The sequence below is a fragment of the Eufriesea mexicana genome, unplaced genomic scaffold (genome assembly GCF_001483705.2).
Source record: "Eufriesea mexicana isolate 0111107269 unplaced genomic scaffold, ASM148370v2 scaffold5017, whole genome shotgun sequence".
In the NCBI taxonomy this organism is placed as follows: domain Eukaryota; kingdom Metazoa; phylum Arthropoda; class Insecta; order Hymenoptera; family Apidae; genus Eufriesea; species Eufriesea mexicana.
In genome coordinates, this window is record NW_016912971.1 from 152,775 (window position 1) to 165,038 (window position 12,264).

A 12,264-nucleotide genomic window follows, 5' to 3' on the forward strand; every position below is an offset into this window, starting at 1 on the left:
TTATCGTTGAGATGTTTTACAATAAGATAGAAAATGATCTCGTTTTATTTTGTAGTCTTTAAATTATTTTTCGACGATATAATAATATTATTAAAAATATTAATATGTTATGATCAATAACCCTTTGTAAAGTTTTGTTGACATAGTGATTTTTGTTATATTATCGTTGAGATGTTTTACAATAAGATAGAAAATTATCTCGTTTCGATATTTCAAATTTAAAGATTGACTATGAGTTTCTGAGTGTTGAGGGTGAATTTCGAATTTACTTTTATACTTTTTCCAATATATTTCCTCGTGTAATGCAGAGGAATTTTTGCTAATTCGTTAGAATTCGTGTCCTTGTACGCCGGCGCCGAAAGCGGGGCGACGCCTCGGCGTCGCCATCGCGATCGATAGGTGCGTCGCGGGTCCGCCATTTTCTAGAGAGCGTGCAGATCTTGCGAATCTCGTTTTTCTTCTCTTTTCGATGCATACATCGCCAGTCGCCATTTTATACAGCACACAAGGACACCTCGATCCTATTTTATAGACATATACTCAATTGAGTATATTCAATTCTCAATTCTCGATTTAAACAGCTATACTTGCTCCAAATTTCATTCCAATATCTCAAAAATTGAAGACACTATAGTATCTCGAAGTATAGCTTGACTACTATACATTTCTGGTTTTAAAAATCGCCTTGTTTCTTTTATTTTTATTTTTGACAGATGTGTCGCTAATCCGCCATTTTCTAACAAAGTAGGACAAATATCACGATTATTTTTTCTCCTCTATTTTCTTCTTTTCCCTTTTTGAAGAATGGTTCGAGTTTCTCTTCAAGATTGAAAAGGCCAACGTTATAGGAAGATATATCATAGTTACATGTTTAGGGAACATTTAGAAGGCACTTAAGATTCACGGTAGCGCGCGAGTTTTCGAAATTGGGAGATTCGAAGGTCCATTAACAGCTACTAGAGCCAATTAGCGCTTTTCCAAATCCGTCAAACAAGCTGAGAGGCGGTGCCAGATGCCCGGGCGCTTTACAAGTCACCCGGTATATAATGGGTCATAAATCTTGCTCTGTCTCTCTTGGGATCCTCCGAAGGGTGAACGCCAAGTCCTCCGGTAGGATTCTTCGGCACTTTCGGCTTTGGAGGACTCCAAAGTAATCGTGTTTCGCTTCTGTTGCACCTCGACCTTTCTAGACTTTGTTGCGATATTGAACGTGTGCATTCGACTTTCCTTTTCCAGCAATTTTCGAGAATCGGTTATATACCGATCCTTTATCGATTCCAAAAGCGGTGGTACATTATTTCCCAATTGGTTTTGCGAAAATTAGGTATTATTTTACTATCGTCTCGAAAATATTGCGATATTAACTCACTGGCAAATAGGTTTTACAAAAATTCGATGTCAATTCAATATGGGTTGGAAAAGATTTGGAAAATTGGTTTTCTATTCGATTCTAAAATATCCAAATTCGTTTCTTCATTCTCTTTTCTAAAATATCACCAATTCCCATTAATTCCAAGGAAACAGAACATAAATTCATCGAATCATTATCAATGCACACTCTCTCCTCGATCCTGTTTCACTCGTATCGCGAGTGAATCACTGCAGAACGTCCAACAGTCATCACCCCGGATTACCTGTTCGCTATCAGGCACAGAGCCAAAGAGTCGCGCTAACGATTCATTATTTTCCGACTCGAAAAGAAGAAAAAGCGAGCTGCTGGTTGTTTACACGGCGACCCGCGGCCAGCGTTTTGTTTTAATCGACAATGAGCAAGAGGAGAGAAAGAGGCGTAATAAAGAGCGACGCATGGCTGCACGTGTCCACGGGTATTGTCTCCTTCTCGTTCCCCGTAGAGAGGAAATAATTAAGGGAGAGATTCGCGAGTGAGATAGACGCTGATAAAGACCGGCGAAATGAAAAGAGGGTGGCCCAGCAGCTTCCCGTTCGATCTTATCGAACTCCATCCACCTCGTTAATTTTCGCCACTGGAATTTTGAACCGTGCACTCGTCGAAAATAATTCTTTGCCGAAGCGTCGAACCCAATTGCGCCAATCGCGACGTCTATTGCGTGTTAAATGCTAACCCTTTCACGAGTACGGAAAATAACGGTATCTTTAGTAAGAAGAACGTTCCGAGATTATATCAGCAAAATTTGAAGACGATCCGACGATAAATACGATATTTTCACGCGTTTATCGGAGTTCCGGGCCGTGGTGGCGCTAGTGAGTTAGGGTTAATCTACGCGTCACGCGCTTAGATCGCGATTGAAAAATATAATTGTTAATTTAGGCACGACTGGATGAGGTAATCTTATTCTCCGCGAGTCGTTCAACCGGTTGTTAATTGTTGGTCCTGTATTTTTATGCTCTATAACAATGTTAGAGATAGGTGTAGGAAATTAGTGTGCTCCGAGGCATAAATTTCTCGGTCGAAATCGAAACGCGTTGACTTAGGTCAAGATGATTTACACCCCGGACAGGATACTCGGTAGTCCTTTCGCCGGGCTAAATATAAATCCGGAGAACTATTACGGTTCCTCGAACGGGAGTCCTCTACTCTTCCTTCCAATCGTAAAGTTTCACGAGCCATAGAGCGAGCAGAAACTCGATTTGCATCCTCTGTGATCGTGTATCGCTCGATCAAAGGACACACTTCGCTCGTTCAGAGTCTACTCAGTAAGCACGAGATCACAGACAGACGTTTATATCTTCCTTTCTTCCTGAGTCTTCAATCGTAGAGCTTCGCGAGCCTCGGATTTGCCTATTCTGGGATCATATCCGAGAAAAAGAAATTCTTCTGGTTTGATAAACATAAATCGTGTAATGAAATTACGATTCGTCTATATTTCTCGATCAAAGAACATACTGCAGTCGTCTAAAATGTACTAAAAATTCTAGTAACAAGGTAGTTATATACTTTGCCCTAATTGTAAATTAGCTTATGGTTACCTTAATCTTAATACCACGAATTTTCAACTGTATAATCTAATAAGGAATAGGATGAACAGATCGATTTGCACTCTGTCAGGTTATTGCATTGAAGCATACACTTTAGTCACCTAAAATGTACTCTAAATTCTGTTAAGGTACTGCTATTTCGTTCTAGCCTCGAGTAACCTTAATCTCCTCTCAGAGGAATAAGCCACGAATTTTTAACTCCTGACTCTAACAAGGCACAGGATCAGTGGTCTGAATCGCTATTTCATCAAAGAATACCCTGTATTCGTTAAAGACAGGCAGTGACAGTTTCTCGAAAGCATATGACGACTGTGAAGCTAGGGATGCACCGAGGAGCATCGTTCCAAGTGAGCATTTCCGAGCGAAGTGAAACGAAAGAAGGCCACACAGCATCGGAGCGTTTCGAGGAAAGACAAAAGGTCTCGACACACTGACCGTATGCCCGTTCCCGGAGTCCTCCTTTCCGCCAGGATCGCGTTGACGAATGTTGTTCTGCCCATTGTGGTGCCGGACGTGCCCGCGCGCAAAAGGGCAAAACGGCACCGCCTACCGAAAAACAAAAGAGCCGTCGAAATAGCCGGTCGTTTGTCTCGGGACATTTAGCCAGCCATCCACCCTTTCCCGATTTTTCACCCCTTTCGCTCCACCGGGCCGACCTTACGTCTCGCTTTTTTCCCTCATCTCGGCCTCCTTCCCTCTCTCTCTTTCTCTCTCTGCTCGTGCACCGTGTGCGACATGCAAATAAGCCTAGGAAAGGGTTGCGTGGCGAAAATCGTGAACGAGACACGCGTTACAGTTTAAATATCACCGACTATTATCCCAGCGATAATGGGTCACGCCCCTGGCGAACGGGAGAAAGGTGTGAAATGGATTTTTCGACACTTTTTCTGTCCACGATTCCGGTTCGCGTGAGAAACCAACTGTGGGGAACGGTTTGACTCCTTTTCGAATCTTTTCCCCCCAGGGACCTGCCTTTTATTTGTTTTAAACGAACGGATGGAGTCGGTTTGGCTTTTCTTCGCGCCATGTTGATTCGTCTCGATTGACATGAGTTAGGTCGCCGATTTTTCCTGCGATGATCGGTATGATTGGGAGGCTTAATAGGAAGGTCGATCCATGATATAAACGTGTGTCGATAGAGAGTCTTTCCAATTTTTGGTATAGACGGATAGAGTTGGTTTGGGTTTTGTTCCGTTGACACAAACTTGGCTGCACCGGCCAATATTACATCGCCGATTTTTCCTGCAATGATCGGTATGATTGGGAGGCTGAATAGGAAGATCGATCAAGAGTCTTTCCCATTTTTTAATTTTTTTTCTTGGTCCTGTTTTATCTCTATTTGGAATGGACGAATAGCGTCAGTTTGGGTTTTGTTCCTTTGACACTAACTTGGCTGCACCGGCCAGTATTACATCGCCGATTTTTCCTGCGATGATCGGTATGATTGGGAGGCTGAATAGGAAGATCGATCAAGAGTCTTCCCAATTTTTTAATTTTTTTTCTTGGTCCTGTTTTATCTCTGTTTGGAATGGACGAATAGCGTCAGTTTTGGTTTTGTTCCTTTGACACTAACTTGGCTGCACCGGCCAGTATTACATCGCCGATTTTTCCTGTGATGATCGGTATGATTGGGAGGCTTGATAGGAAGGTCGATCAAGAGTCTTCCCAATTTTTTAATTTTTTTTCTTGGACCTGTTCTACGTCTGTTTGGTATGGACTGATGGAGTAGGTTTAGGTTTTGTTCCATTGACATTAATTTGGCTGCCCCGGACTGACTTATTGACGATTTTTGTCGCGATGATCGGTACAATTAGGAGGATGGATAGGACGGCAGATCGCGATATAAACATGTGTCAATCGAGAGTCGGTTAAGAGGAATTTTATAATGAAACGCGGGATACGTGAATCGCATACGTCCTTCGAATTCTGTACTTCCCCATTACGTGTCGAGCGACGTTTCGCGAATCGCTCGGCGATTTGCACGCGAGTCGTACACCACGAAGAACTATTGTTGCGATATTTGACGTCAGCCTGTCTGTTTTGGAAGTCCCTACGGGACAGTTTCCCTATGTCGCTTTGCCAAATCTGATTTTTCTTCCTGTCTTATACGCTAGAATCTGTCACGTGTCGTAGTACCTGTTACTTGCGATTAAATACAATGCAATTACTATAAATATATGGAATTATATATTTAAGTTTGAAAAAGTCAGAAGCTTGAGATTATAACATCGTGTACTCATAGGGTCGTGTTTTAATCTTTAAAAATTTCGATATGATAATGACGATTCATTATTGACAGAAAATTTAAGAAAATTGGGATTAATTCACTGTCAGTTCCAAAAATGTTCGACATTACAGATGTTGGTCTAGGAAGTAATTAAATATCGAGGATTCAAGGGAAGCATTTTATATTCTCGATAGTCGTATTTATTTCTAGAGTCAAAAGGTTGCGTTTAAAATATCGAGCAGTGATAGGATCACGTTTAATTTCTAATTGTTTCGAAGTGATAATGATAATTCATTATCGACACTAAATTTAAGAAAATTGAGATTAATTCACTGTCAATTACAAAAATATTCGATAGTACAGACGTTGATTTAAGAAATAATTAAATATAAATGCATCGTTCAGAATCGTCAATTTTCATTGAATTTCAGAACTTCCGAGATAATTTTTTAATTTAAATTAATTTAAATAGTTTAATAAATTAAAAACATTGATTTGTGATATCAATAATATAAAATTATTTTAAATTATTAGAATTATTAAAATATCTAAAATTAATTAAATCACTTTTATATCTTTTAATTTTGTTAAGAAATTGAAAAATTGTTTCATTTATTTATTATTATAAAATGAATAATTTCTAAAATTATTTAAGTCACTTTTATATTTTTTAATTTTATTGAGAAATTAAAAAATTGTTTCATTTATTTATTATTATAAAATGAATAATTTCTAAAATTATTTAAGTCACTTTTATATTTTTTAATTTTATTGAGAAATTAAAAAATTGTTTCATTTATTTATTATTATAAAATGAATAATTTCTAAAATTATTTAAGTCACTTTTATATTTTTTAATTTTATTGAGAAATTAAAAAATTGTTTCATTTATTTATTATTATAAAATGAATAATTTCTAAAATTATTTAAGTCACTTTTATATTTTTTAATTTTATTGAGAAATTAAAAAATTGTTTCATTTATTTATTATTATAAAATGAATAATTTCTAAAATTATTTAAGTCACTTTTATATTTTTTAATTTTATTGAGAAATTAAAAAATTGTTTCATTTATTTATTATTATAAAATGAATAATTTCTAAAATTATTTAAGTCACTTTTATATTTTTTAATTTTATTGAGAAATTAAAAAATTGTTTCATTTATTTATTATTATAAAATGAATAATTTCTAAAATTATTTAAGTCACTTTTATATTTTTTAATTTTATTGAGAAATTAAAAAATTGTTTCATTTATTTATTATTATAAAATGAATAATTTCTAAAATTATTTAAGTCACTTTTATATTTTTTAATTTTATTGAGAAATTAAAAAATTGTTTCATTTATTTATTATTATAAAATGAATAATTTCTAAAATTATTTAAGTCACTTTTATATTTTTTAATTTTATTGAGAAATTAAAAAATTGTTTCATTTATTTATTATTATAAAATGAATAATTTCTAAAATTATTTAAGTCACTTTTATATTTTTTAATTTTATTGAGAAATTAAAAAATTGTTTCATTTATTTATTATTATAAAATGAATAATTTCTAAAATTATTTAAGTCACTTTTATATTTTTTAATTTTATTGAGAAATTAAAAAATTGTTTCATTTATTTATTATTATAAAATGAATAATTTCTAAAATTATTTAAGTCACTTTTATATTTTTTAATTTTATTGAGAAATTAAAAAATTGTTTCATTTATTTATTATTATAAAATGAATAATTTCTAAAATTATTTAAGTCACTTTTATATTTTTTAATTTTATTGAGAAATTAAAAAATTGTTTCATTTATTTATTATTATAAAATGAATAATTTCTAAAATTATTTAAGTCACTTTTATATTTTTTAATTTTATTGAGAAATTAAAAAATTGTTTCATTTATTTATTATTATAAAATGAATAATTTCTAAAATTATTTAAGTCACTTTTATATTTTTTAATTTTATTGAGAAATTAAAAAATTGTTTCATTTATTTATTATTATAAAATGAATAATTTCTAAAATTATTTAAGTCACTTTTATATTTTTTAATTTTATTGAGAAATTAAAAAATTGTTTCATTTATTTATTATTATAAAATGAATAATTTCTAAAATTATTTAAGTCACTTTTATATTTTTTAATTTTATTGAGAAATTAAAAAATTGTTTCATTTATTTATTATTATAAAATGAATAATTTCTAAAATTATTTAAGTCACTTTTATATTTTTTAATTTTATTGAGAAATTAAAAAATTGTTTCATTTATTTATTATTATAAAATGAATAATTTCTAAAATTATTTAAGTCACTTTTATATTTTTTAATTTTATTGAGAAATTAAAAAATTGTTTCATTTATTTATTATTATAAAATGAATAATTTCTAAAATTATTTAAGTCACTTTTATATTTTTTAATTTTATTGAGAAATTAAAAAATTGTTTCATTTATTTATTATTATAAAATGAATAATTTCTAAAATTATTTAAGTCACTTTTATATTTTTTAATTTTATTGAGAAATTAAAAAATTGTTTCATTTATTTATTATTATAAAATGAATAATTTCTAAAATTATTTAAGTCACTTTTATATTTTTTAATTTTATTGAGAAATTAAAAAATTGTTTCATTTATTTATTATTATAAAATGAATAATTTCTAAAATTATTTAAGTCACTTTTATATTTTTTAATTTTATTGAGAAATTAAAAAATTGTTTCATTTATTTATTATTATAAAATGAATAATTTCTAAAATTATTTAAGTCACTTTTATATTTTTTAATTTTATTGAGAAATTAAAAAATTGTTTCATTTATTTATTATTATAAAATGAATAATTTCTAAAATTATTTAAGTCACTTTTATATTTTTTAATTTTATTGAGAAATTAAAAAATTGTTTCATTTATTTATTATTATAAAATGAATAATTTCTAAAATTATTTAAGTCACTTTTATATTTTTTAATTTTATTGAGAAATTAAAAAATTGTTTCATTTATTTATTATTATAAAATGAATAATTTCTAAAATTATTTAAGTCACTTTTATATTTTTTAATTTTATTGAGAAATTAAAAAATTGTTTCATTTATTTATTATTATAAAATGAATAATTTCTAAAATTATTTAAGTCACTTTTATATTTTTTAATTTTATTGAGAAATTAAAAAATTGTTTCATTTATTTAAAGTTTCCTGTCCTCAAAAACTATGCTCTTCAGACCTTTCTTCTTCGTTTCCCCCTAATTCTTCCACGTGCATTTGAGAATTAGATGCTTCCATAATTTCTTAACGTTTTAACCTCTGGAAATTCGGGGTAACCCGAGATTTTTTCGCGAGTTTCTACGTTTTTTCCACCAGGATCCTGCAGCCTTTCAGAAAAGGCGACAAACGATTCGATTATCGAGTCGATCGAGTCCTCCACCGCCCGCTGACGTCTCCCGCGGCTCGATTATGATCGCATAAAGAGCATCATGCTGCGCGGCTACATTGTTACGTCTGGTCGACAACCAGCTGTATGTTTCGATGAAAGAAAAAAGGAAAATCAGAGACGAGGTACAGTAACGATGATTTCTCGTTCGACGCCTTCCTGTCTCGTCTTTCCACGAGTTTTCAGCCCTATTCGACCATTTGTCACGCTCGATTTACAGCTCGTACGCGTTCTTGGACCTCGATTAACGGAGTCTCCGAGTTCCTCGCTGGAAAAACGAACGAGAAGAAGGAAAAAAGAGGGAGAGAAAAGGAGAGAGGATAGAAGAAGCTTCGATCGGTTTTTCACGGTCAGCTTGGATCCCGTAACAGTTTCGAAATTTTACAACGCGACCGGAAACGGGACCATTTGCCAGGAAATAAAATAACCCTGTTGAGCCGGGCAGAGATAATTGGCCGTTTCGACTTTTTCGAAGGGCCGACGGCTCGACCCTTCTCTTCCTTTTCGTTCCCTCTTACTTCCAGTAAATCGTTCGTCGGTCAACGTCGTGTCTAGACCGTAAAACCCAAGAGCAATCGCTATCCTTGCTATATTCCCTCTTTTGAACACCCAACTCTTCGAATAAAATGCTCAATATTCGCCTGTGACAACCTTTACATGCAGCAATATGATCCAGTGGTCAACTTGGTGTCAGCACAGTAAAATTGAAGAATAATCCCTGTGATATTCCCTCTTTTCAACATCCAACTCCATAAATAGGATGCTTAAGATTCGCCTGTGACATCAGTCTGCCAGAAACCAGTGGATCCAAAAGAAAAAGAAAATCAATTCATGACACCTGGTGCATCTTCAGCCCCCTCAAACGAAAATTAATACGTTTCACCTGAAAAAGGTAGATGTTGAATCTCTAAGGAACCCCTAAGACACGTTTTTAATCTCCAAAATAGATGTCAAAACGATCCCAAAGAATAGAGAATGAATTTCCTGTCAAGCAAACCTCTAACTTTACCTGTGATACACCTTATTTAATTCTGTCAAGCATAAGTTCGCGGATTTCAAAATAAAAAAGGTAAACTCGTAATTGGGGAGGCACTCTAGACATGTCTTTAACTCTCCAAAACAGGAACCAATACGATTCAAAAGAAAAACGCGAATTTGCACTCGCAAAGACCCCTAAGATTCGTCTATGACATCGTCCAGGCCAGCTCTGCCTCTCCCACTCGGATAGGGATGATTGGGACTTGAAATAAAAATTAATCCGTAACCAGCAAAGATAGTCGAACGATTGGAATCACGAATAAGACATTTTCATCTGCGAGAAAGTTGACGAGAAATTATAATTGACGGGGAAGGCTCGATTTCCTCGTTGTCCTCGTCACGGCTGCGCTGGAGCAGGCCATCGTCGACCTCGCAATTTCATCTCTCCTCGAAGCTTGTACCTTCCAATCTGCGTAATCGTTCTCTGGAAATAAGAAACGCTGTCGGAGCGGGGAGGGGGAGAAAAACATGATTGAAAGTCGAAGGCGGATCGGACGGGGCCTAATGGACCCCTTCCACCACGCGTCCGGGGCACCAGCTTCTCGGGGAATGGAAAAGGAGCAGAGATTACGTCTGGAGGGACGAACGCAACGCTGGAAGCGTGTCGTAGATACGAGTTTCTTGTTCAGACAGAGATTACATCGGAGGTTATGGTAGTTTAATTACGATCATCTCCCGTGAACTCGAACGTTTGATCCGACACGATCGGAAGTCTGCGAGGATGATCGTTCGATGAAGCGTAATCCACGATGCGAGGATTCGTAGAATAGAAATTCCTTCACTGCTTCCTGCCTTACGGCAAACCTAACAGCTTGACATAATACTGAGCAAACACTGTGCACAGCTGGAGGACCCATAGTCTAACTAGGCATCGCGCGATAAGACCATTCGCGAATTTTTATTATTAATAACCAGTAATTTCTAGCTATCAAATCTAATCGTACAGTATCTCATAACGGAGATGACGAATTAGTAGAAATTAATATAGAAATACTCGAGACTAAACAAAGATCGAAAAGACAGGTACTAAAGCTAGCCTAGGCCTAGCTTTAGCGTTAAAGTTCCGTGTTCATGCTCCCAAGTGTCATATACACGAGAATACTCTTGCTGTGCACAGTAGCCGATTCCTATCCTATCTATCCCAGTTCTAGATCTGTTAGGACACCAGCATCACCAGACTATCCGTTCTGCTTACAGGTTCACCTGAGGTCCCGACTGATAATGAACGGAGTGTGCGTACTTTGGCGCGGGTGGATCGACCTGGAGAGGCTAGACGGTGTGGGCTGCTTGGAATACGATGAGAAACGCGCAGCAGAAGAGGATGCTCTCCTGCGGGACCAGCTGGAGCGTTACAATCAACGGGTACGCGACTTCGACGAGAAGCAGAGGGCGTACAGGAGCGGAGCGACCCAGCCACCGCACTTGAACCACCATCACCACCACCATCACCATCACCACGGTCATCACGGCCACCACGTGACCGGAGCAGGCACCGGAACCACCGGAGCCATCGAACCCCACCTAACTCATCGACAGGATCCCGAGATGGAAGTCAGACTGAGGGCCTACTGAGGCTCCGAGAAGGTGACCAGCGAAACCACTTGACTCCCCTTCGATCTGGGATTGCTCCCGGGTCTACCTCGAGCCAGCCGGAAGCTGACAGAAGGAACCAGCCATCAGAGGTCTTCTGGGAGGAACCTGAACGACGGTTTTGCAGGCGTTCGCGAGATGTCCAGGTCCTTTGGGGTGTGATCGAGGGGTCCGGGGTCTGAGAGAGTCGCGAATTGATATGTGTTTACAATGGTTCCAAGTGCTTCTTGGGTTCGATCGAATATTCTTGAGATATGAAGAGAATCTTGATGGATTTGACACTTCTGACGAGACCCCTCTAGATTTCAAAGCCTCGCGCTTCTCGGGATTCCTCGAAATCTTCACCAGGTTCCTCCTACCAGGACGACGAGTTTTATAATCGATCGACATCACGATCACGTCACAGTCAATCGACGAGCACGATCAACGATTAGGATCATTAGGTTTAAGCGACACGATCCGTTTGGATCCGAGTCTGGATCCTCCGGTTAGATCGGAGTCTCTGGAGGATCTCGATGTATCTCATGGAGTAGTTCCATGTTCAGATTTTCTTTGAGACTATCTTCGAGAGCCATTGCAAGTACCACGATCCACGTAACAACGCCGAATTTCTATGTACAATTAACGATAATAAGAATCACCGTGTAGCAGTTAAGAGACGTGTTCGTTTTCACACATTCGCTAGGTCTTCGTTGCTCTTTTTTATTCCACATTGACAATTATCGTCGATCACGTTGCGTTCGATATTAGGTATAGTCTTGTCGCGAGTCTTGTAATTACTATTGCCGATTTCAGAGATTTTTATTCGATCCTATATATATATGTACATGTACTTCCCCTTCTTTCCTTGTTGACGAAGATATATCGTTTAGGTGTAAGGATTATATCGTTAGATGAATGGTACCTCGTTACAGCAACAAGCGTAAAGGAAATTACCCGATCGATTAAGATTTAGCATGATCGAGATCTAGAGGAGGAGAGGGGAATCCCTCAGCGAGACTTTACGTTTGTTCC

General features: G+C 35.8%; 1 protein-coding gene across 1 annotated transcript in view; it reads left to right on the top strand.

The window, feature by feature from the left end:
- The window catches only part of LOC108551712 (protein big brother), a 14,904-nt gene extending 3,243 nt beyond the window's left edge, over positions 1-11,661 (top strand). The window contains exon 3 of the mRNA XM_017905966.1: positions 10,858-11,661. Coding sequence (XP_017761455.1) covers positions 10,858-11,232 — 375 coding nt within the window. The 3' untranslated portion in view covers positions 11,233-11,661. The remainder of the gene's footprint in view (positions 1-10,857) is intronic.
- The last annotated feature ends 603 nt before the right edge of the window (positions 11,662-12,264 follow it).